The sequence below is a fragment of the Mchenga conophoros genome, linkage group LG23, assembly GCF_057382185.1.
Source record: "Mchenga conophoros isolate Kocher_MC1m ecotype Shallow Benthic linkage group LG23, M_conophoros_male_GT1.1, whole genome shotgun sequence".
NCBI classification, from domain to species: Eukaryota; Metazoa; Chordata; class Actinopteri; order Cichliformes; family Cichlidae; genus Mchenga; species Mchenga conophoros.
The window spans coordinates 680,345-703,776 of NC_140547.1; the positions used below are offsets into that span (position 1 = coordinate 680,345).

The 23,432-nt window shown below is 42.3% G+C and overlaps 1 protein-coding gene across 4 annotated transcripts in view; it reads right to left on the reverse strand.

The window, feature by feature from the left end:
- pex5la (peroxisomal biogenesis factor 5-like a) overlaps positions 1–20,798 on the reverse strand; it is a 128,491-nt gene extending 107,693 nt beyond the window's left edge. For 3 of the 4 annotated variants that reach the window (XM_085266026.1, XM_085266027.1, XM_085266025.1), the window contains exon 1: positions 20,343–20,797. In XM_085266026.1, the coding sequence (XP_085122152.1) occupies positions 20,343–20,363 (21 nt within the window). In that variant the 5' untranslated portion in view covers positions 20,364–20,797. Of the gene's footprint in view, positions 1–20,342 lie in introns of all 4 variants that reach the window. The other variant, XM_085266028.1, reaches the window with a different exon arrangement.
- Positions 20,799–23,432: the final 2,634 nt, after the last annotated feature.

The window sequence follows — 23,432 nt, forward strand, 5'->3', positions numbered from 1 at the left end:
CCTCTAAGATCCATAAAATGACATGTGGTGTGCCTCAAGGGTCGGTTCTAGGCCCTGTACTTTTTAATTTGTATATGCTCCCTCTCGGCGGTGTCATCAGGAGGCATGGAGTGAACTTCCACAGTTACGCTGATGACACGCAGCTGTACATCTCCGTGTCTCCTGATGACACCAGACAAATGGATGCCCTCTTTAACTGTATCTTGGATATAAGATCTTGGATGGCAGAAAACTTTTTACAACTTAACCAGGACAAAACTGAAGTTTTAATTGTCGGTCCTGAGGCTCAGAGAGAGAAACTCTTGTCTAAATTAGAGGCATTTTCACTATGTCCTTCGCTACAAGTGAAAAACCTGGGTGTTATTTTTGACTCTGAGCTTGGTTTTATCCCACATATTAAACATGTAACTAAAATTGGATTTTATCATCTAAAAATATAGCCAGAGTCCGCCCTATTCTCTCTCGGGCCAACACGGAGATGCTGATGCATGCTTTTATTACCAGTCGCATTGATTACTGTAATGCCCTGCTCTCTGGTCTTCCTAAGAAGAATATTTCAACTTTACAACTCTTGCAAAACTCGGCAGCTCGTGTGCTGACGAAGACCAGAGGGCGGGCCCACATTACACCGGTTTTAGAATCGCTGCACTGGCTCCCCGTGTGTTTCAGGATCGATTTTAAAGTTCTTTTATTGGTTTTTAAATGTCTTAATGGTCTTGGGCCTTCCTATCTCTCAGATCTGCTTTTACCATACGAACCCTCGCGGACCCTGAGGTCCTCTGGTACTGGCCTTTTGATTGTCCCTAAAGTCAGGACACATACTCACGGAGAGGCAGCGTTTCAGTGGTATGGTCCTCGTCTGTGGAACAGCCTGCCGGAGGAGCTCAGGGCCGCAGAGAACGTACATGTTTTCAAGAACAGGCTCAAGACCCACCTTTTTAATTTAGCTTTTACTTAGCGTTTATTTATTTTATGCTTATTTATTCTATCCTGTTATTCTATTATTAATTTAGGATTTACCTAATATTTGTTTGATTTTATTCTTATTCATTTTTTAATCTTCTTATTCTATTTATATTTATATTGTATCCTGTTCTTATTTATTTTATCATTTTACCCTATATATATTGTATTGCGTCATATCTCCAGTGTTTCCTCGGAGGGCGCTCTCTGCACCGGGGCTGTTATTGACCGTGGCTGCTGGGTCTCTGGGGTCCTCTCAGCCTGGCTGGGGGGCTCCTTTGCCTCCCTCCTGCTGTGTGCCCAGCCCAATTTTTACTCTTTAAGTGTGCGCGTGTGTGTATGTGTGTGTGGGTGGGGGTGGGGGGATATATGTGTATTGAGAGTGTGGGGAGTGAGTTGGAGGGTGGGGTGGGCTGCTTTTAACTATGTAAAGCACTTTGTGCTACATTTTCTCTGTATGAAAAGTGCTTTATAAATAAAGATTGATTGATTGATTGATTGATTTCCCACAGCTCGTGTCCATAGGTGAGGGTAGGGACGTAGATCGAGCAGTAAATTGAGAGCTTCGGTTTTACGCTCAGCTCTCTATACACCACAATGGAGCAGTGCAGCATCCGCATCACTGCAGCCGCAGCACCAATCCATCTGTCGACCTCTGACTCATTTCTCCTGTCAAAAGTGTGTATCCCACTTTTAAGATAATTTTTTTAGTGCTGTTAACTTAAAATAAGCACTGATCCCTTTTGAATTTCGTGACCCTGATCAAGAGTTTATTTCGCTTGATGCCATTTATTACAAGTATATGAGATGTCAAAAAGCTGGGCTTTTCTCAGAGCGATGTCCTGATATGACTCTCAGAAATAATCAAAAATCACAAAAGCAGATTTAATGGCGAAAACTGCTGTTCATGTGAAGTAGCTATTTTGAATGGAGGGGACTCCTCCAACTTTAGAGCACACTTTTCCATTGACTGTGACGTGGCTCGCCTTGTTGTGTCTCCTCATTTATTGATGGTGCTGAAAGCACATTTAGACACAGTTTTTTTTTCTCTGATCCCTCGATACCTTTCTTTTTTACGCTTTCACCTTTTAAACGAAAGCAGCAGGCGGTCACATCAGCAACCCGTATAACTCCAGTTTCATTCATCATCAAACAATGGATCAGTGTAAAGCAGCCTGTTGGCATCACATGTAATTAGTCTAATCTATTATAATCTCACCCACTGGCAAACTCGCATGCAGTCCCAGATGCCCTTCCATGCAGATTATTATGGGACATATTTGTAAAGAGCTCTTGGTAAAAAACATCAAACACTGGGCTGCTTCGTAGGAAGCATTAGCATCAGTTGTTATTTCAAATTCCTTCTCAGAGCAGGAGCAGTGGAGGTTATGGAAGAAAAGGTTTCCTACTATTAACTGTAATTATCAGGTGCTGGTGTGAGTGGGATTAGAGTCAGAAACATGCTTTGTGCGTGAAAACAGATATCCACTAAAGACGCAGCACAATCATTCCTCTGCACAGCATCTACAACTTAAGAGTAGAAGCTGGCTTTGAGCCCGAACATCGATTGGGCGAATCTCAGATTTCACAATAGCTTCTGCGTGTGGCCACTTCAGCCTCCTATTTTTAAAACAGATGACCAAAGCAGCGCTTTCTTTCTTTTTTTTCTGCCTGATATTTTGACACTTGTGATAAGCACCGAACACAAACATGATATCACCAAGCAATCACTGTTAAAGAGCTGCTTTCATCACTATTGTGATGGACTCGATGCTTCTGTTGCAGCTCGTTTCTTTCATGTAAATGTCACATTTCTGGTGCAAATCACCACCCTGAGGATTTCATCATAACAGGGGCATTTCTTAACTAGTCATCTGGTGGTGGTGGTGTGTGTGTGTGTGTGTGTGTGTGTGTGTGTGTGTGTGTGTGGGGGGGGTGCTCTTCACAAGATTAGATGTGGGCAGCGGTGCTGATTACACAAGGGGCTGTGAGGCACTTGTAATCACGTCATACAGCTTAGCTTTTTGTTTTTTTAAACCCTCTGCCAGCCTGGAAAGTTTCCATCTCTCCCTGTCCGGCTGCCCTTTGAAAAGTTTGCATGGAAAATGAACGCAGAAAGGAACAAACTAAAATAATGAACGTGCTGTGAGGAAGCAACTCTCAGCTCGGAGAGTTCGAATGTATGATGTTTCTGCTGCTGCTGTTATGGCCATGAAAGTGCCAACAGTGGAGTGAAACTACCACACATTATCTCGCTCTTCAGAGCCTGGAAGATTCCTCTGTAGTGCACAGCAGACATTTTTGTACTTATATATAAAAGTATTGTAACAGTACTGACAGAGCTGAAACTTTCATATTTTACTATGGACGTCTTTTGGAAAGTGGAAAATTGGCTTGTTAATTAGAATTGACACAGTGTACAGTCACTCTTCACTGAACAGAAGATTTTGTTATTGGATGGTTTGATAGCATTTAGAGAAATGACACATTAACATTGGGGAAATATATTCGTGCAGTGGGGGTTCAAATCCACAGGCTGGGTCCTTCTGCGTGGAGGTTATTTCTCACCTTACCTGTGCGGTTTCTCCTTCCAACTTCCTCCCACAGACGTCCAAAGAGGTATGGGATTGTGGGTGTGAATATGAGCGTGCATGGCTGCTTGTCTCTTTGCATTAGCCCTGTGATAGAGTGACCAGCTGTCCAGGGTGTACCTCCACCCCATGACACCCCATGGGATACGCTACACACCTTCAACTGCACAAGTGCTTAAGGAACTGGATGGATGGACACATTTGATACAGTGATTTGCATCTTTACTGCTTGATCTAATCATTTACAGTCTAATTTCTCAGGGATGTTTTTATCCTTTGTGGTGACCTTCTCATCTTCTGCTCCTTGTTATCCACCTCTTCTTGTCTGTTTTGGATCATCTGTCAGTCTTTTTTTATTTATTTCTGATGTCCAAACTTTTCTTGACTTGCGGCACAGCGAGTGTCTCAGGGGAAATGATATTCAGAACTTCCATGAATTCAGCCTGAGGCCTGCTCACTTCTTCCTGGTTTTCACCTTTTCAGGTTCCTCAGACATGATCTTTTCAGTTTCTTCAGTCAGACTTTCTCCTGCTTTCTTGCTCAGCTCTGCACTGCTTTTCACACCTGCAGTTGAATTCATTAGATTAAACAGACAAATGGTTCAGTAGACAGACAGAAGAAAGACTGTATGTAGATTGTATAATCTGAATTTAATTCACGAACATATGGAGAATAATAAGACCGAAACAGGCTGCTGTGCACATTTCATGAATCTGGTGATAATTTTATTTACGCACTTGTTTTTTGCACATGGTTAGAACATTTCTATGTAAATATAAGTGAATGAGGCCCATTGTTGTGCTGAAATAGGCAAAGTAAAACCTGAACAGGACATCATATGGATGACAATATATGCTTTTTCAAAACCCGCAACATTCACCATTATTAGTGCCATGTTTGGCCTGCAGGACTCAGCAGTGCAGTTCAGCTAACATTACCAGGAGTCTCACTAAGCTGAACTTTAACACCAAATGCATCAAATCGACTGCACCATGATATCGTTTTTTAAAGCTGTTAAAAAAAATCATTAAAGTTGTGCTATAATCCTTTTAACAGGAAACAGTCTGAGAGTTTCACATTTAAATGATTAAGATAAGAACTATAAGTAATCATTTTCCTGGTGGTTGTTTTGTGTCTGCCTCTCGCCTCCCTACGCTCTGCGGAGATCCCACTGCACCATCGTTAAAGCTTTGACTGACCTTTTCCATGGCAGCCTGTCTAACTAACCTGGGTTATATGATAGCTGAAGGATAGGCTTTAACTGACATGATAGCAATCTTGAAGATGAGTGAGGTGAGGCCGTGGAGATGGTAAAGAAATGCTGAAAACAGAGCGGTCATGCCCTTTTGCTCAAGGCTGTAAATCTCTCCCTGTTTCTCTGTATGTGTCTATGCGCCTTTGGACTCTGTAGGTTTACAGACACTTGTGGGCATGCATGCCATAGTGATTTTGTACATTTAATGATTTCTTTGATCTGGGTGGACTGATTGTGCACATTCATCTGTAAAAACTTGAATTGGATGCACAAGTTTGAATTTATTTTTGATTTTCTTGAATCCCGACAGGCTCACGGTCTCATACAGCCTCATACATACAAACACTTCCACTAATATTTGGTTAAATGTCCCTCAGCTGCATCTTGATCAGACCATGACTGTATTTGAGGTTGAAGATCACTTAGTAGTTATTCAGAAAGTTATCTTTCCAGCGTATCTAAGCAGATGCTCATGAAACTGAGCCCGAGACATCCGTGTGAACTTTTCATTGGCCTCTATTGATTTTTCTCCAGTTCAGCTGGAAACAAAACAACAGAGCCAACCCTGAGAAACTCTCCACAGGCTACACTGGCATGCTTGAAGGACCACAGGCATGCAACTCTTATCTCAAGAGCTTGCTTATCAATAAGCTGGAACAAGATTATAATTTTAAGTAAGGCCTCAACTCTAAATGAACTTTACACAGCGAGTCTTGCTTTGTTTCCTTTCATTTAAAATAGACATTTATTTGATTTTCACAATGATGCACGCTAATGTGCGCAGAGTTGAGATTTTAACATACTGTAAATAGAAGAGGGTGAGTAGACGTACGTGTGTGTGTGTGTGTGTGTGTGGGAGGGGGGGTTATCTTTACTGTAAGTTTGTTTCCATTGAGCCATCCATCCAGAAACTTCCAGTTAGTGCTGGTGTCCTTTGGTTTAACTGGGACAACCATCATGTGCTCGAAGAACACCTCTGCAGGTCAGTTTATTTTAATAGCTGCACTTTAATCTGATGTTCGGAGAATTGTTAACACGTGTCTTGAAACGTGCAAATGTGTCCATCTCATAAACTCAGGCATTATTCTTCCATTGTCTAATTTTCACAAGCCTGGATATTTTCTCTGAAAACCCTCAAGACCATTTTCAGGGAAAATCTCAGCAGCTCACCAATTTCTGAAATACTCAGATCACCTTATCAATCAATCAATCAATCAATCTTTATTTATAAAGCACTTTTCATACAGAAAAAATGTAGCACAAAGTGCTTTACATAGTTAAAAGCAGCCCACCCCACCCTCCAACTCACTCCCCACACTCTCAATACACATATATCCCCCCACCCCCACCCACACACACATACACACACGCGCACACTTAAAGAGTAAAAATTGGGCTGGGCTCGCATGAGCCAAGTGAGGAAACATTATAACAGAGAGCCGTCTGCACCGGGAGCCGGTCACAGACCGCAGCCTCCGGGATGGGCACACAGCAGGAGGGAGGCCAAGGAGCCCCCCAACCAGGCTGAGAGGACCCCAGAGACCCAGCAGCCACGGTCAATAACAGCCCCGGTGCAGAGAGCGCCCTCCGAGGAAACACTGGAGATATGACGCAATACGATGTATACAGGGTAAAATGATAAAATAAATAAGAACAGGATACAATATAAATATAAATATAAATAGAGTAAGAAGATTAAAATATGAATAAGAATAAAATCAAGAAATATTAGGTAAATCCTAAATTAATAATAGAATGACAGGATAGAATAAATAAGCATAAAAAATAAATAAACGCTAAGTAAAAGCTAAATTAAAAAGGTGGGTCTTGAGCCTGTTCTTAAAAACATGTACGTTCTCTGCGGCCCTGAGCTCCTCCGGCAGGCTGTTCCACAGACGAGGACCATACCACTGAAAAGCTGCCTCTCCGTGAGTATGTGTCCTGACTTTAGGGACAATCAAAAGGCCAGTACCAGAGGACCTCAGGGTCCGCGAGGGTTCGTATGGTAAAAGCAGATCTGAGAGATAGGAAGGCCCAAGACCATTAAGACATTTAAAAACCAATAAAAGAACTTTAAAATCGATCCTGAAACACACGGGGAGCCAGTGCAGCGATTCTAAAACCGGTGTAATGTGGGCCCGCCCTCTGGTCTTCGTCAGCACACGAGCTGCAGAGTTTTGCAAAAGTTGTAAAGTTGAAATATTCTTCTTAGGAAGACCAGAGAGCAGGGCAGTAATCAATGCGACTGGTAATAAAAGCATGCATCAGCATCTTCGTGTTGGCCCGAGAGAGAATAGGGCGACTCTGGCTATATTTTTTAGATGATAAAATCCAATTTTGGTTACATGTTTAATATGTGGGCTAAAACCAAGCTCAGAGTCAAAAATAACACCCAGGTTTTTCACTTGTAGTGAAGGACATAGTGAAAATGCCTCTAATTTAGACAAGAGTTTCTCTCTCTGAGCCTCAGGACCGACAATTAAAACTTCAGTTTTGTCCTGGTTAAGCTGTAAAAAGTTTTCTGCCATCCAAGATCTTATATCCAAGATACAGTTAAAAAGGGCATCCATTGGTCTGGTGTCATCAGGAGACACGGAGATGTACAGCTGCGTGTCATCAGCGTAACTGTGGAAGTTCACTCCATGCCTCCTGATGACACTGCCGAGAGGCAACATATACAAATTAAAAAGTACAGGGCCTAGAACCGACCCTTGAGGCACACCACATGTCATTTCATGGATCTTAGAGGAGCATGTATCCATACTCACCATAAAAGATCTGTCAGAGACCTTATCTGACACCAACAACCATGTCATGTGTCTTCCTCAGCCTAATGTTCAACTTGAACTTCAGCAGGTCATCTTGACCATATCAACATTTTCTTGGTGCCGTATGATTGGCATTAATGGGCAGCTGAAGAGGTGTACCTAAAAGAGTGGCCAGTGAGTGTATTTCTGTGTGGCTGGGAAGCTAACCCAACATTTCGTACTATTTTCTATAGCTAAGTCCCCAGACTGCACTCGATCAGCTAAATGATACCGGATATTTACTGCATCCAAGCAGCTTTTACGTAGCTCCACAGGAACAAGAACCAGATGTGTTTTCATGTATGGATTCAGTGATTTATACGATCAAAGTGAAAGCAGAAAGCAGACAGTAAGTCTGACCAGTAATTACAGAAACCATTAATAAGATCAACGCATATACACTGTGAGGGGCGACACAGTCGTGCGGGAATTTGACCTCATTAAGCTGCCAGAGGAGGAAAAGACAGAAAATAGACTGGAAGCACAAAATGTGCAGGAGGTGCTGGGATGGCGCTTGACTCACAAGCCTGTCTGAGAGAGCCGAGTTACTCGTTTGATGTTCTGTGAGACTGGCGCATGAGAGACGAAAACATTAGGAACACTTTCAACGTGAACTGGCTTTGACTTATATAACACTAGATGGGCTTTTATTGTTGCTCTTAACAGCAAGATAATACTTCCACTCATGGCTCGGTGCAGCTTCCCTGCTGAGTAAATTGGTGTGTAGTGCTACAAAAATAGACTCACACCATGCTGCTCAATTTCTGCTGTCAATTAGTAATTTAAAAAGCACACAATCAGTCACTGTCTCTCATGCACAGAATGAGAGAGATGGAGCAGAAATGTATTACGGACCTACTGCAGTGGACGCTCATTCACTGAACTTCTAATGATTGATTAGTTTCACAGTTCTTGGTCCAAGTAGAAAGTTTACAGGAATAAAAGAATAAATGCTGATATTAGTTTATATGAGGTCGGGGTAGCAGCCCATATTTGCCATATAAAAAATATTCCTCTCTGTCTTTAATGCCTACTTGCATTTTTAGAGATGCTCACTTCACAACATTTCAGACCAGTCTACACAAAATGACTCCTGAGGGAATACGTTTAATGGTAATAACAGCATAAGAATCTGATGTGCCGAGATTAGACGTTACTTACCGTGAATGGTGACTCTGAGCGTGCAGACTTCTGCATGCTGTCACTTTGCAAACAGCTTATTTGTTATCGTGTAATTACACCACACACAAAGAACAGCTGAAGCCTGATATCTACATCACTTCAACTAGACGTTGTCACAGTCAACAAGCCACACATGAGAGTTTTGTTGGATGCAGACACTGTGACAGATCCACAGAAACACCTACACTCTCACTGCTTTTGTCTGTGATGGATTACGCTGAGAGGAAGATCTGGAGGACACAATAGAACAATGTCTGCCACAAGAGGTGAGGTGTGCGGACGTGAATAACTTTAACCAGGGACACGCTGAGACTGTCTGAGCTGCTTCCTAAAGTCCTCGTTTTCAAAACAAGAATCGACACTTTGCGTTAAAATATTAGCCGGCTGCTTCCACTGAAAGCCAAACAAACATGATTTCTCATCTATTTTACTCTACATATATCAGTCGCTCTCCCCAGAAGAGAAACTCTCAGCCTCAGAATCGGAATTCACATTTTGTCACGAGTCAGAATTCTTATTTGAATAAATTAGTTGTATTTTTTTAAATAATTCATGAGGATGAAGTGGTTACAAAAACATGTGATTTAACCAAATAATAACTGATGCTGACTTCTATCCCAAAGGTCAAAGGTCAGTTTTACTATGACGTTGTAACACTTTTCTATGTTCCACATTTGATCAAAATGAGGAATCAGGTATTTTGTTGACATCCTGATAGAGTTGGTGATTCTGACCCAGGTGCTTTGGAGCTCAACCGTTGCCTTTGTCATCACCGTCCTTATCAAATCATTCAGATGCTTTATTGCAGTATTAATACCACAGAATCCCCAAAATACTATCCACCAGTATTCACTATGTCTCAGTGTTAGTTTTATTAGTCATCGAACATTTTCAGTCACAGCTTTTATCTGTCATATGTTAACAGTGACATGTGACCATGTAATGGCCTTATGAGTTCCAGTTACGCATGCGATGCAATATGTTGTTTCTCACCAAACCTAAGATTAAAAAAGTCATGTTTATCTGGGATGCAGCAGGTCTGGTCATGTACAAACACCGTTAAAGGAAAGACTTTGGTTCTGTGAACCTTTACCACACGGGTGTTTCCTTGCGGGTGTTTTGTGTAGAGATGGCACGATACCACTTTTTTATGTCCGATACCGATATCATAAATTTGGATATCTGCCGATACCGATATGAATCCGATATAGTGTTTTTTAATCAACAAAACTGTTTTTTAAATATCTTGCTGCATTTTGTATAAGTTCATACTCAAGTTTAAAACAACAACTACACTAAAGCTATTCTGTTATACCTGTATGCAAAAAAAAAATATTTCATAGTTCAGCAATACTGATCAATCTAATAAACTTAGACCTACACCATCCTCCCTATTCTGGTATTTTAAAGAGTACTTAGCATATATATTAAGCAACCTAACTAATAGAGTTCCAACTCCCAGCAACAATAAAAATAAATAAATAAAAAATAGGGAACCACCCCTCACGCTCCACCTCATGATGCTTAATCGACGTAATCAACCTTAATTTGATGCAGTGTGAAAAAAAAATGCACAGAAATCAATTATTTTTCAAGAAATATTAAATAGATTCAACATCTTTCTTCAACAGAATTGCAGACTGCACAGATGGTACCTTCCCAAAGGAAAAAGTACTATAGCTTACTAGGGTATATATATTAGACTTAATAGTCACTATATACAGTAATGGACTTCTATTCATTTTACATCAAATTAAAACTTTGGGTGTCAGATAATTATTTATTAAAAGCTAGACATTTTAAATGAGAATAAGAAAGAAAAGTATGTCTTTGTGCCCCCTTTTCCCTGTTCATGCCCTATCGGCCCCCCTGGCTAAACTTTGCTAGATCCGCCCCTGCACAGTTACGTCAGCTACGTAGAAAAAGATCCTGGAGTAGAAAGTAATATTAAATACATTCTAACAGCAGCTGATCAAGCTTAAACGTGCTGCTGTTGTTCAGCCGCTGGTTTCCTCTTTCTGGTGCAAAGTGGGCCAAAAACAAACTAGAGACACGGACTCACGACAGAAAAGCCGATCAGCTGATCGTTAAGCAGTTTCATGATTGAAGTAGCAGCAAGAAGAGGCAGTCGCTCCATATATCGCTTGTTAAGCTTAACGCAGGAATGCTTTACAAACATTCAGAGATGGACTTACACACTTGCTTTACTTCTCTCGGGATAACTTTATCGGAGATGAAATGCCGGGTTGCTAGCGAAGCTCCACATGCTATCCAGACCACCACAGGTCCCGCATGCCACAGCCGCTCTATCACGTGATGCATACTGCTCCGACGTGCTAACGTTCTGAGGTGAGTTACGGGGTGTTGCAAGTTTTGTGAGGTGCTTTCGTGATATTTAATGGATCGGATTACATTTTTTATTTTTCTCCGATATCTGATCCAGTAATTTAGGTCAGTATCGGACCGATACCGATACTTAATATCGGATCGGTCCATCTCTAGTTTTGTGTAGATAGTATTAATATAGCATCACCCATTTAGCTGCCAAACAGCATTGTTCATTCCATGCATGTGTGGGGAGATGCCATGCGAGCGGGGTCTTTTGACCTCCTCTCTGGCACGCTGCAGCTCCTGTCACGTGGAGGAATATGAATCACACAAACGTGCCTTGCCTCATTATCTACACTTGTGTGAACATGCATGCTCAAGGGCATATGGATGCATCCATGCAGACAACTGCATGCAGGTACCACATGTGCATTTGGAGAAATATACACACATATTCTTAGCTTGTACCTGCACATGCACAAGAGTGAGATGATTTGCATATGGAGAGTGGCATGTGGGACTGCCCCAGGTGAGAAGTTAGTCCTGCTCTGCTGCGATGCTTTCCTGCCTTTAGCCCTCTCAGCTGGCGCACACTTGCACATACATGCATCCCAGCTGTACACCCAGCTCCTCTTTAAGCTCTGCTCTGTAACCCAACTCTGAACTTCTGCCAGGGAATTCATTAACTGTGTGTCTCACAGGTATTTATAGAAATGCAAGGCAATTCCTTGCTCGCTTGCTTCCAACAGACAGACTTGCACAGAAACTCATAGAGTAGGTGAGCTCCACTGGAAGTAGCTCAGTGAACAATAGTAGAGGGGCGCTGCTGTAAATCCATCCATCAAGAAAGCCTAAACAAATCTCATACTCACAATTTCTGCAGCATATCTTTGCACAAAGTGTTTAATTGACACATTTTTCAGCTACAGTATCATTATCCTCCACACTTCATCCTTCACTCCGCATTTACAAATAACATCAAAGGCTCCTTTTTCACTACAGCCTTACACAGGAGAGCTTTGACAAATTAGTGTTTCATGTGGCAAAAGCTTCTTAAAATTAAAGGAAATTAGAGCAGCTTTAGTTCAGAGTTTCATTATTTTGGCGTCTCTACAAACAGCTTGCTTCTCACAGCTGTAAACTGCTGGGTAGCACTTGGTTGTAAGTACAGGGCTGCGACAGAGTGCTCAAATTGTCATTAGTGGTGATCATGAGAGGGATGTAATTGGTGTTTGTGGGTACATACTAATTGATGTGATAATTTGCAGACCTTGGTTTATGTGGAGTGTTCTCCTGCAATTATCTGACAAGATTACTGGTTCACAGAGGAAGAGCCATTGTATAAGGCTGAGCACTGATGGTGAAGTTGCTAGTCTAGGTTCAAATACAGAAGGCAGGAAGCTGGGAGTCAGCAAATCAAAAGATGAGTATCTCTTGCTCGGGGCACAAAAACAGATTCTCACATTAAAACAGCAGGGACGGTGAATTTGAGAGCGGGATTTCAAGTGTTCCCCATGGAGCAACAACCTTCGGATAGACCCGACTATTTGCAGTTTCCTGTGGCCCCTCTCTCTCTCTCGCCGTCTGTTTCTACTCACGAGACGTTAAAAAGTTACTTGTATCCCATAAATGGGAGATATTAGGCTGCGGGAAACAAATGAATGAATCTGAAACTGATTTTGTTAGAAACGGCGTTACGTCACTTTTTTAAGCTGTGATAATGTTTCAAGCACAGAAGAACCAGTTTGGCCAGTCAAATCATGTCCGTGCAGCGCTAACGCTTACATGTCGCATCTTTCCTTTAATGTTGGCACTTTCAAGCTTGCCTGTCCATCCATTACCAAAGTGACTGAAAGATCTGAGCTCAAATTACACCGGTGGGATCACTTTTGTCATTTACATAAACAAAGTAAAGAGGCGAGTGGTTGGGATACAATTAGGACAATGCTCACTGCATGAAAGCGTCATTTCTTTTGTTACCAAAACACACGGCTAATGAAGAACAGACCAAAATCTCGAAAGAAGCCCCAAAATGGCAGAAATAAACTCAGAGCAAAAACAGGATGCAGAGTTGGGGCCTTAGCTTGAGTTGAAGTGACAGGCTGGGCAACCAAAAGCAGCTAATCATGTGTTCACACGAGCTGAACTAAATCTGGACGAGAACTACGTTTCTGAAGACTGGCACATTTTGCACTACTAAAGATCTTAAATACACATTTCTACCTCTTGACTGCTTCATGTAGGTGAAACTATCAGTTTTAAAGTCTTCACTTTTGTCTCTGGTAAACTCTCAGAGACATTTTTCAAAATTATTATTGACAATAAATTGCTGAAAGAAATGTCTTTTGAAAATGATATATGTTAATATATTTAGACCAGTGGCAGTAGATAAAGCGCTATACATGCATGCAGTAAATCTATCTGGTGAATTTACAGAGGAGGGGCCAAACTAACTTATCAGCGGGAAGCCCCGTGGAGGTGATGCTCACATCTGGCACAGTGAACCTGCGTATTTGTTTACCAACAGCTCTCATCCATGACACCTCCTATATATCCCTGGAGGCCCAAACACATGCGCTCTCCGCACTCAGGCCCTCGTATGTCTGGTTTCTGGAGCAAATTAATTCCCAGTTGGAGAATGGCTGTTATGAATGGGTCGGGTGAAAGAGATGGATGGGCTACCCGTTCTTCTGCACAGCCCCTCCGCTTCCAGTGACAAAGATGCTGAGGCTTGTCCTACTTTTGTGGGAGGAAAAATGTGGCTCTGTATAGTAGCTCAGGGGACTCTCGGCGTGGGGTTGGGAGGGCTGCCATGTTAACAGACTTGAGGCAGAAAGACACCCGGAGGAAATCAGCGAACAGAGATGATGGTGTAGAGCTGTGAAGCCGTGAAGCCGGGTTCCTTACGTCGATTGCATCCTCTCTCGGTTACAGGCTTCCCGTTTGAGAAAGCTTGCAAAGTTGTGCTAACATTTGGTGAGGGCGATTTTGTGTGTGTCACTAGCTAAGACAGTCAGCCTAATTGCTCTGCTACTCTGTGAGCTGCTGCACTGCTTTGGTGTAGAGAAGCTCCTGTCTGCAAAAAACTGTATAATAGCAACCGAGTCCAGCGGTTTTAAAAGAGTCCTCAAAACGCTGAGCAGTGCACATTTTGAGCCACGGTCTATAGAAATGTACTCTTAAGGTGTGAATGATATAAACATACTGCACATATACCACAGCTTCCTTATGTTAAAGCTGGGCACTAATGAATTGTGCCCTTATGAATGACTAAGATCCAGGAAGATATGAATCCTCCAAGTCATCCCAGTCAGAGAGCAGGTGGTTATTCAGGAAACTGTGATTCCAAAGGACAGACTGGAGCCTGGATTTAACAGGAAAGAGATGAATATTCAGTACAATGTGACATGACTGCATCATGACCCTTTTTCTCCTCCGTCCGCTCTCCTCAGCCCAACCTCTTGTCACATCATTCACACCCACATCTGGACTTAATGTCCTTTTTTCCTCCTTTTTTGATTATTCTGTTTCATGAATGGGCGGGTGTTCAAAGAAAGGACAGATGACAGTGAATAACAAAATTTGTCCTGGGCCAGTGACCCAGTGTTTTTGCTTTTGTACTTTTCCTTTTGATTTTATTACAAAGTATGACTGTCTGTTTTGGTTCTGTCCTAGTATTTCAGCTTCCTAGTTTTGGTAGCACTTCCTGAGTTCTTGTTTTTAGGTTTTGTTATTTGGTCTCCCGGTCTCTGTCTCTTCCTTCTGTCTGTCCACGGTGTTATTTTATCTGCTTTCTGCGTCTGTTAAGTTCTGTGTCTCGTCTGGATCTCTCTGTCTGTCGTGTACTTCCTGTTTTACTTTGTAGGTCTGTGCCTTATGTCTGTGCGTTCAGCTTTGTGCTCTCCCTGTCTCGTCAGTGTAATCAGCGTCAGCCGTGTCTCCCAGCTGTTTCCTCTTAGCTCTGTTCACCTCTTGTATTTAGCGTCTTCCCCTGTTCGCTGTCGCGTCGTACCTTCATACCTCCCCTGTGTGTTCAGTTTGCCGACCTGCCTGCTTGCTAGTTTAGTTTTGTATTCGCAGTTCAGTTCTGTTCAGTTTGTGCACATCAATAAATCTGCTTAAGGTTCACCCTTTAGTTCCTGCGTTTGTGAGTCCTGCATTTTGGGTCCTCTCTCCCTGCCTGCCTGCACACAGCCATGACAAAATTCCCATTCTCCGTGGCAAGAAGAACAATCCCTTTTTTCCTCAATCTGCTTATAGGGCAACAGCTGCTGATGAATGCTTGAATCCCTCTTAGTCTCCGTCTAGTCCGCTTTACAAGCTCCACAAGCTGCTCAGGGTCTCTATTCAGCCTTAACTACCCAAACAGGGGAAGTAGAAAAGCCCAGTGACTGAAGGCTGGATGTCGGCTACGTAGGCTACCTTAGAAAGCAGCGGCAGAAGGCAAATCTTTCAGGTTGTTTATCTTGTGGTTAATTAGACATTTTTTTCCTCTCTGTATAAAGACATATTTGGCGCGAGTCAGCAATTCTCTGGTTTGGAAAATGTGTATTTTTTATATTTTTAATTCAATTTCAATTTCAATTTCAATTTTATTTCTATAGCACATTTAAAAGTCACAGGTACAACAAAGTGCTTCACAGACGAGCCATACTTTAAATACCACAAATGTTAAACTAGTGTTCATGGCACAGAACAGCTGTGCATGACTTCACAGAATATGCAGCAGGACAATGCTTCAAAGCAGTACTTCTATCTAAATGTATGTAAATTAGTCCGTAAGGCCCGTAGCACCACTTAAATGAACCTTTTTACCCAATACATGCAAAGAAAAAAACATGGTGGCGATGGCACTGGCCTAACAGCAGCTGTGTCCCCAAGAAAGACAGTGCACCCCACTACGCTGCAAACACTGCTCAGGAACAGCTCGAGGACACCACTCAGTTCTCCTTCCAGGCAGACATACCATCAACACCTTAGCTAGTAGAAATCCAGAAGCCAAAACATCTCATCTCAGTCCCTACGAACGACTCTACTCTGTGTCTCTCCTGAATGGCCAACTTCGCCACCTTATAAGACAGTAGTCTCATATATATTGAAAAGTTAGAATGCCCTGATACCATCAGACAGTGAGAGAGACCATGATTTTAACAACCACTGAGACTCTTAAGAAAAAATAAATGGTGAATAATAAATGTTCAGGGTTTGAGGGGCTGCTAATCTCCTGAACATCCATAATGTAACGGTTTGTAAGTGTTACAGTAGTTAGGACGTCTACAGGTTTCAAGCCCCGCTACATATTTTCAACAAGGAGAGCAGTACTGTCTGTGGAGCTTTTGTTCCAGCCGGATGCCACCTGATTTCACTCATTATCCTGGCTCCTGAAATAGTCAGGCCTATTAAATGGCTCTTAATCAAGACCATGGTTCATTAAATCAAGGAGACTTTAAAATAGTGGAAAAAGCTTCCGGGAGTCCTCTGCTGTCCCTCAAGCTGACCGCCACAGCTGTGGGAGAGGCGCTGATAAAAACCTTACAACAACAACATTAAGAGTTTAACATACATGAAGTACAGCCTGATTGATTGCACAGCTCCGACCGATGAAAGGGTGTTTCAGGATGTTACATGCATGCTTGCATACGTTCTCTTGCTGGGTTGTGATACCCTGACGCTCTTGTATGCTCCCTTGTTTTTTCTGAATCTGTTGATTCATTAATATTTTTAAATTCTCCAAAAGGTTTTATCCACTAAGCATTGTTTAAATTTTCAGAGTAGTTATATTTGAATATTCTAATATTTGTGTTTAATAGGATATACAGGTCATCCGATTACCACAATTTATTTTTACTCAATTAAATTTTATTTAAAAAGCGCCAAATCACAACAACAGTCGCCTCAAGGTGCTTTATATTGTAAGGTAGACCCTACAATAAACCCAACAATCATATGACCCCCTATGAGCAAGGACTTTGGCGACAGTGGGAAGGAAAAACTCCCTTTTAACAGGAAGAAAGCTAGGGATGGGGTGAGAGAAGGAAGACGGGATAAAGACATGCTGTGGAAGAGAGACAGAGATTGATAACAAGTGTGATTCAGTGCAGAGGTCTGTGGTCTATGGTGACTGGAAAGGAAAAACTCAATGCATCATGGGAAACCCCAGCAGCTATTGCAGCATAACTAAGGGAGGATTCAGGGTCACCTGGTCCAGCCCTAACTATATGCTTTAGCAAAAATGAAAGTTTGAAGCCTAATCTTGAAAGTAGAGATAGTGTCTGTCTCCTGAATCCAAACTGGAAGCTGGTTCCACAGAAGAGGGGCCTGAAAACTGAAGGCTCTGCCTCCCATTCTACTTTTAAATGCTCTAAATACTCTTTGCATTTGAATACATGAATATAGCTCTGAGAAAAGCTTTTGGCTGATTGCACTGAGAAGAACCCAAAAATACAAAGATATGCGCCATGCTGTGACAAATAAAAGACAAGGAAATGAAATGCAAACTAAGAAGCTTTCACCCAAGACAGCAAACTGTATGAGTAAATCTAGTACACGTCTAATACAATATTGATGTGAATGACTGTGATCTTAAGAGACTTGATCTACTTCTGATCAGCGAAAGCATCCATCTGAGATGCTCCCCGAGGGCCTTGAAAAATGGTAATCAAATTACGTAATCATGTTGCGCTTAACAGAGCAAACATCTAAAGGCCTTGGAGCGTCGCTTCCATTAAGCCAGTATGTTTTATACACACAGTACACGCACTAATTAGATATACTGTAAACACGAATACCAAAGCAGCTAAAGCCAATTCAGCGATTGCAGTGTACAAATTGAAATGTTCTCATGTAGTTTGATGAAGAATGGGTGTACTAAATCTTAAACTTTAATAAATGTACTACTGTATACAAGTGAAATATGCAGGGAAGTAACAGAAACAGTATGTTTTGTAGCTTTTTGATAAAGATGAGCAGCTGTTACACACCTTTGGTTTACCCTTCTCTTAAAGGTAAAACGTTTCTCGATGTCACGTTTTATACCATAACACGCAAACACACATTTGTAACTGCCTGGATGCTGGGTGTTATCATTACCCATGTGTTTAGGGTTCATTTAGGGGAAAAAGAATAACTGGAAAAAAATAGCAGACACAAGTCCAGCATTGTATTTCTGCCAGCAGCTCTCTGCAGACCACAATCCTCAACAGCCAACCAACACTTGGCATCAATCATGAGACCATGCACAGGCCAAAATATTTGATTCATCCAATAATGTTTCATTATGTGAATATCCCCTGCACTTATGCAAAATGTGTTTATGGAAATATAGAAAGCCTTGGATTAAACTGCACACTGGCCCGCACATGCTCCGCTTATCCAGGTCGCAGGGAAAGGAGAAGGTTATCAAATAAGAAATGGTAAGATGGAAACTGGACATTCTTATCTCGCTCCCCAGCCAGCTGCCTCCTGAGCTGCAACATTCATAAGCTGACAAATCGTGCTGACTGACAATTGTGTAATAAAGGAGAACTTACAAGTGTAGCTACTTTGGGATAGGAAATCTGATAGCTCTGACTGACGGATTTCCTATCCCAGTAATGCATCACAAAGTGTGTGCAGTGTGAGCTTCACTTGAAATTCCGGCGACCCATTACGCCCAGTGATTTCCACCTCCAGCATAAATTTGGAGGTCACATTAGGCCTGTGAAATGCTTGATGCAAAAATGAAAATGCAAACATAACGGACGTGCACTTCATGTTTTACTGACTGTGTGTGATACAATTTAAACCGTTATGAAGAGCGAACAACTCTAAAAGTGTTCCACGTTGATTAATTTCTGCAAAAAAGCGCTGACAAATGTGCATATTAGCCTCTTCTCTTCGAGGAAAAACAGTCCTCCTTTATGCCCAAAGAAGCCATGCTATCAGTTCCAGTGTCTCTCCGACAAGAGTCTGATAGTGTTACCGATTTAGATAGCTCAGATTTCATATGCTCTCCCAGAAGCAAACACTTTACTTCAAGGAGAAAGGGATGGAAAAATAAATGTATCCCTTACACAAGCGGATGTCAAAGCAAAAATATTCCCATTACTCACTGCTGCTAAATAACTTCCGTATAATCTCTTAGAAAGCACAGTGTTTTGTTACAGCTGTGATCTAAACATGGCACAGAGTGTAATGACTTGCGTGCATGTGATGAAAAACACAGAAAGTGTCTGACAACTGAAACATGAATGTAACAGAGAAAACTTTGATTCAAAGCACGTGATTTTCTCCTTTTTAAAAAATCATCCAGTTTCTGAGGTTTTCCGCTGACCCTCCCATAACAAACACGTCCGTGGTCATCCAGGCAAGAACTGTTGGCATTTTCAATGAATACCGCTGCTTGAGTAATATATCATGAAATATTAAATGTTGGTCTTCAAAGCTCCCGAGTACTGACTCAGGACTGCTGGTCTTTTATTACATAATCAGCTGTCTGGAAACGAATGTATCTTTGTCAAGCAGCCGTGTAAATTTCACTCCATGTTTATAAAGCAAAGCAGAGGCTAACATTAACCGCAGAGGAGGGGGTTACTGTTTATGTGACAGCGTGTGATTGTACCGCACGCCACACATGCAGCTGTTGGAAGCTGCTCACTGTAACCCTCCGGTCTCTGCTGAAGTCAGAAAGCTGATCGTCGTCAGCTCGCCTCGTTTTAACGTCTCAGATGAGTTTCAGGCTCTTATTAAGAGCTGACTGAAAATTGACGTCAAATTGCGTGACGTCACGCGAGTGATTTGTTGCGATGTCACGGGCTGCCTGGTTAAACAGACGAGGTTTGCCTCCTGTTTACCTTTGGCACGCACCTGCACTTGCAGTTGGCGCGCCACAGTGCCCTTCACTCCCTCCGTCTCCCCGGTGATTACCGCAGCTAATGAAGGCTGTAGCAGACTCGAGTGCTGGACTAAATTCACGTATTAACAGCCTCTTTGAGCAAATTTCCCCCCCAAAACTTGAAGGGCCCGCATCAGCAGACGTCTCTCAGGTAAATACGGCGTCAACATCGAAACAGCAGTGCCTCGAGATTACTAAACCCACAAGGAATGAAAAAACAAAACAAAACAGAAAAGCTCTTAACATGAACTACAAATGCATCCAAATCTTGTTCATTTGTTCCATCACAACTGCAACATTTCGTTTTCCATCTTAATTGAGACGTGCACATCCTGCCTCCTTACCTGTAAATGCCCCTGGTACATATTGAGCACACAGTCGGTCGCGGCTCTCTCCGTCACTGGATCTTCCTTTTACACTTCTTCCCGGCTTGTATGGGGCGCACAGTGTCAAACTCCAAGTGTGGACATCAGAAGCCGAAGGAGAGTTTTTGGACTGGAGGTCCAAAAAGGAGCAGACAGAGCGGAGCTGTCCTCTCCTCGGGTGTTGAAGCTGACACTTTGCGCTCATCCAGGATACCTCAGCGCGCTGACACACACGGAGAGCGACGCCGGACGGCACTTTCTTTTCTTTCCTGGTTTTTTAATACTTGCAGATTCCTGAAATAGTCCTTACATGAAAAACACAAACAAACAAAAATAAAATTCTCTCGAGATTCAAGTCTTCATTCTGAGCGCGCTGGCGTTTTCCTTTCGGTCTTGCTTTAAATGTTTTGACGCTCCTGCTGGGCTCTCTCTTCTTATAGCGCGCTCCTCTCTCCTGCTTCCCGACTACTCCCTCTAACCCAGCCCTCTGGTGCCTCCCCCAGTGATGACGTGCACAGCTCTCGCTCGCTCGCTCTCAAGATCGTGTTCAGGAAATTTCAAAAGTTCACAGGCGTAGAAGAAGAATTTATAGCAGAAGGATTTTGTCATGAGCAAATTGATTTTAAAAACGTTTTATAAGCTTTTATAAGCCTCCCGCTGAGAAAGCAGCTGAATGACACGGTTAAAACACGCAGAGGAAACAGCGTCTACAGAGCGTGACATCTGCGTGCGATGAACCAATTAGTTGCCGTTTTCACTCGTTTTAATTAGTGGAAGCCACAATTCAGTGATCAAAAACAATGGAGACATGTGGTTTCTTTGCAACGTAGGAGATCTATATGTTTAAAGTATAGCCCACATTACTGTCAGTGCGCGTGTTTTAATCTCACACGTACACACGCATGTATGCAGATGTTTTCTACTGAATAACAGAATATCAAATACACAGCAAGCTTTTATTTTATTCTAAAATAGCTCACTGGGAGCGGAACAGCTCCAGATTAGTGTATCAATGACAAACAAACAAACAAACAAACAAACAAACAAACAAACAAAAACACGGATTCAGATTAGATCTAACGGGGCAATGGCAACTTTGCCTGTTTTCATACCTACATGAAAACATATGTAGGTCTACAATGTCTTGGTGGGGGTGGGAGTTATGTATTATGAGAATTTCAACAACACTTCATCCAGAAGTTCAGCTTCTGGTGAAAATTTAGTTAATTTCTTTTTCAATTTGCTGATAGCACCTCGACACTCTGGAAGGATTTTTGACCTTTTCTCTTCTCTGACCAGCTGGAGCAGGGCCGCTTTGTGTTCTGCACCTAATAGCAAAACATTTTCCTCTATTCTTCCTTTCCTGCAAAGTAAACACACTTTGCCAGTGTCAGCTGGTACTGTGTCCCCCTCAGTGGAGTCACACAGCTTGTTGGGTGCAGACTGAGAGTGAAGGAGACTTCTTCGTATGTCCAGTGAGCCACACATTTACACCGAAGCTATTGGGATGCATGAAAGGATTATTTTGGAAAACAATTCCTAACATTTAGTTTTGATACACAGGGATATATTTTTTTTAGCAGTTTAATCAATACTTTACCTTACTTTGCAGACGTGTAGCAAAGGATTACTGATGTGGAGTGCACCACCATCTGGACATCTGGTGATATAAGCACTCACACTGAACATATAGCTGAGCAGAGCCCTCAAAGACATGCTTTGCTTCAAGATGCAGCTTGAGAAACCTTAGCGAAGTAATCGAGTCACATATCAAAGCAGTAAAGCATGCCCATCTTTTTGTGTATCTGCCTGTCAAGAGATAATTTATGTAAAAGGCAGAGGGATTCTTAAATTATTCCTTCCACCCCCTGACTATATTCTCAGTTGAGATAAGCAGAACAATATCCCCACTGTACATCGTGTGGGCTGAAAGCTGCTTCCCCCTCCTGAGTTGTCTGACAGTCTGCTGGAATCTCTTCAAGGCTGACCCAAAGCGTAGCTCTACGACCTCGCTGAACTCCTCCCACGCCTGAGTTTTTGCTTTGACAACCATTGAAGCCACAGCCCGCTTGGCCTGCTGGTCAGCTGCCTGCAGAGTCCCACAAGCTGACCGAGTGAAAAAGACTCCTCTACAGCCTGATGGCTCTTTTTACCCCTGGTGTACACCATCTGGTTCAGGGGTTGCCGCTGCATGAGCACTAACAACCTGAAGGCCACAGCTCTAATGTGTCCTCACATTTGGAGGCAAAAAGTAAAGTACTGTTAATCTTACAATACCCAATGAATGAGAGCACGTACAGCATGGATGTCAAAATGATTTTATAGCACGGACCACGTACAGCCCACTTTGATCTTAAGTGGGATGGGCCAAAGAAACGGTCCTTTGCGTTAGTCTATGAATGTTTAAATAATTATTTCAGTGTAATATCAGAAGCCATGGGGGAGATCTTTATCAGTGGGAAATGTTATAAAACTTATGAACATAAAGTTTTCCAGTGCCATCCGGTTGGAGTCTTTGCCAGGCCAATTCTGGCCCCAGGGCCTTATGTTTGACACCCCTGATGTATAGGAACAGAGTAACAAGTTAGTGCATTTACTCACGTATTGAACGTAAAGTATTTCTATGTAATGCCACATTTCCACTATATTTTAGGTGCAAATAGTGTACTTTGTAGTTTAATTTTAGTTCTGATTTTTGCCTCCCCTCCCACCTTTCTCCTGATCCCCTTCATGTCAGCAAATTTTAAAAACCCTGGAAACTCCCGTGATTGGAGGCGCTGAGCACGGTCTAATCATTACATCCTGTTTCCCTGGAAATGTTGTTGAAGCTCTGCTGTATCTGAACATCACCCAAAAGAACTGGAATTAACTGTCTTTGTGAAACGGCCCAGGATCTTTTGAGGGCAGCAGAGGCTTGTGTGGACATCAAACCAAACACATCTGTAATTATTAACACACTGTCCTTTAATAAAGGTGTAAGTTGTTGCTTTTCAGAAGCTCTCACTGTAATTTGCTGTGCAACAACACCAACACATCAGTCCTGTCTTATTCTTCATGCTTCACTACATT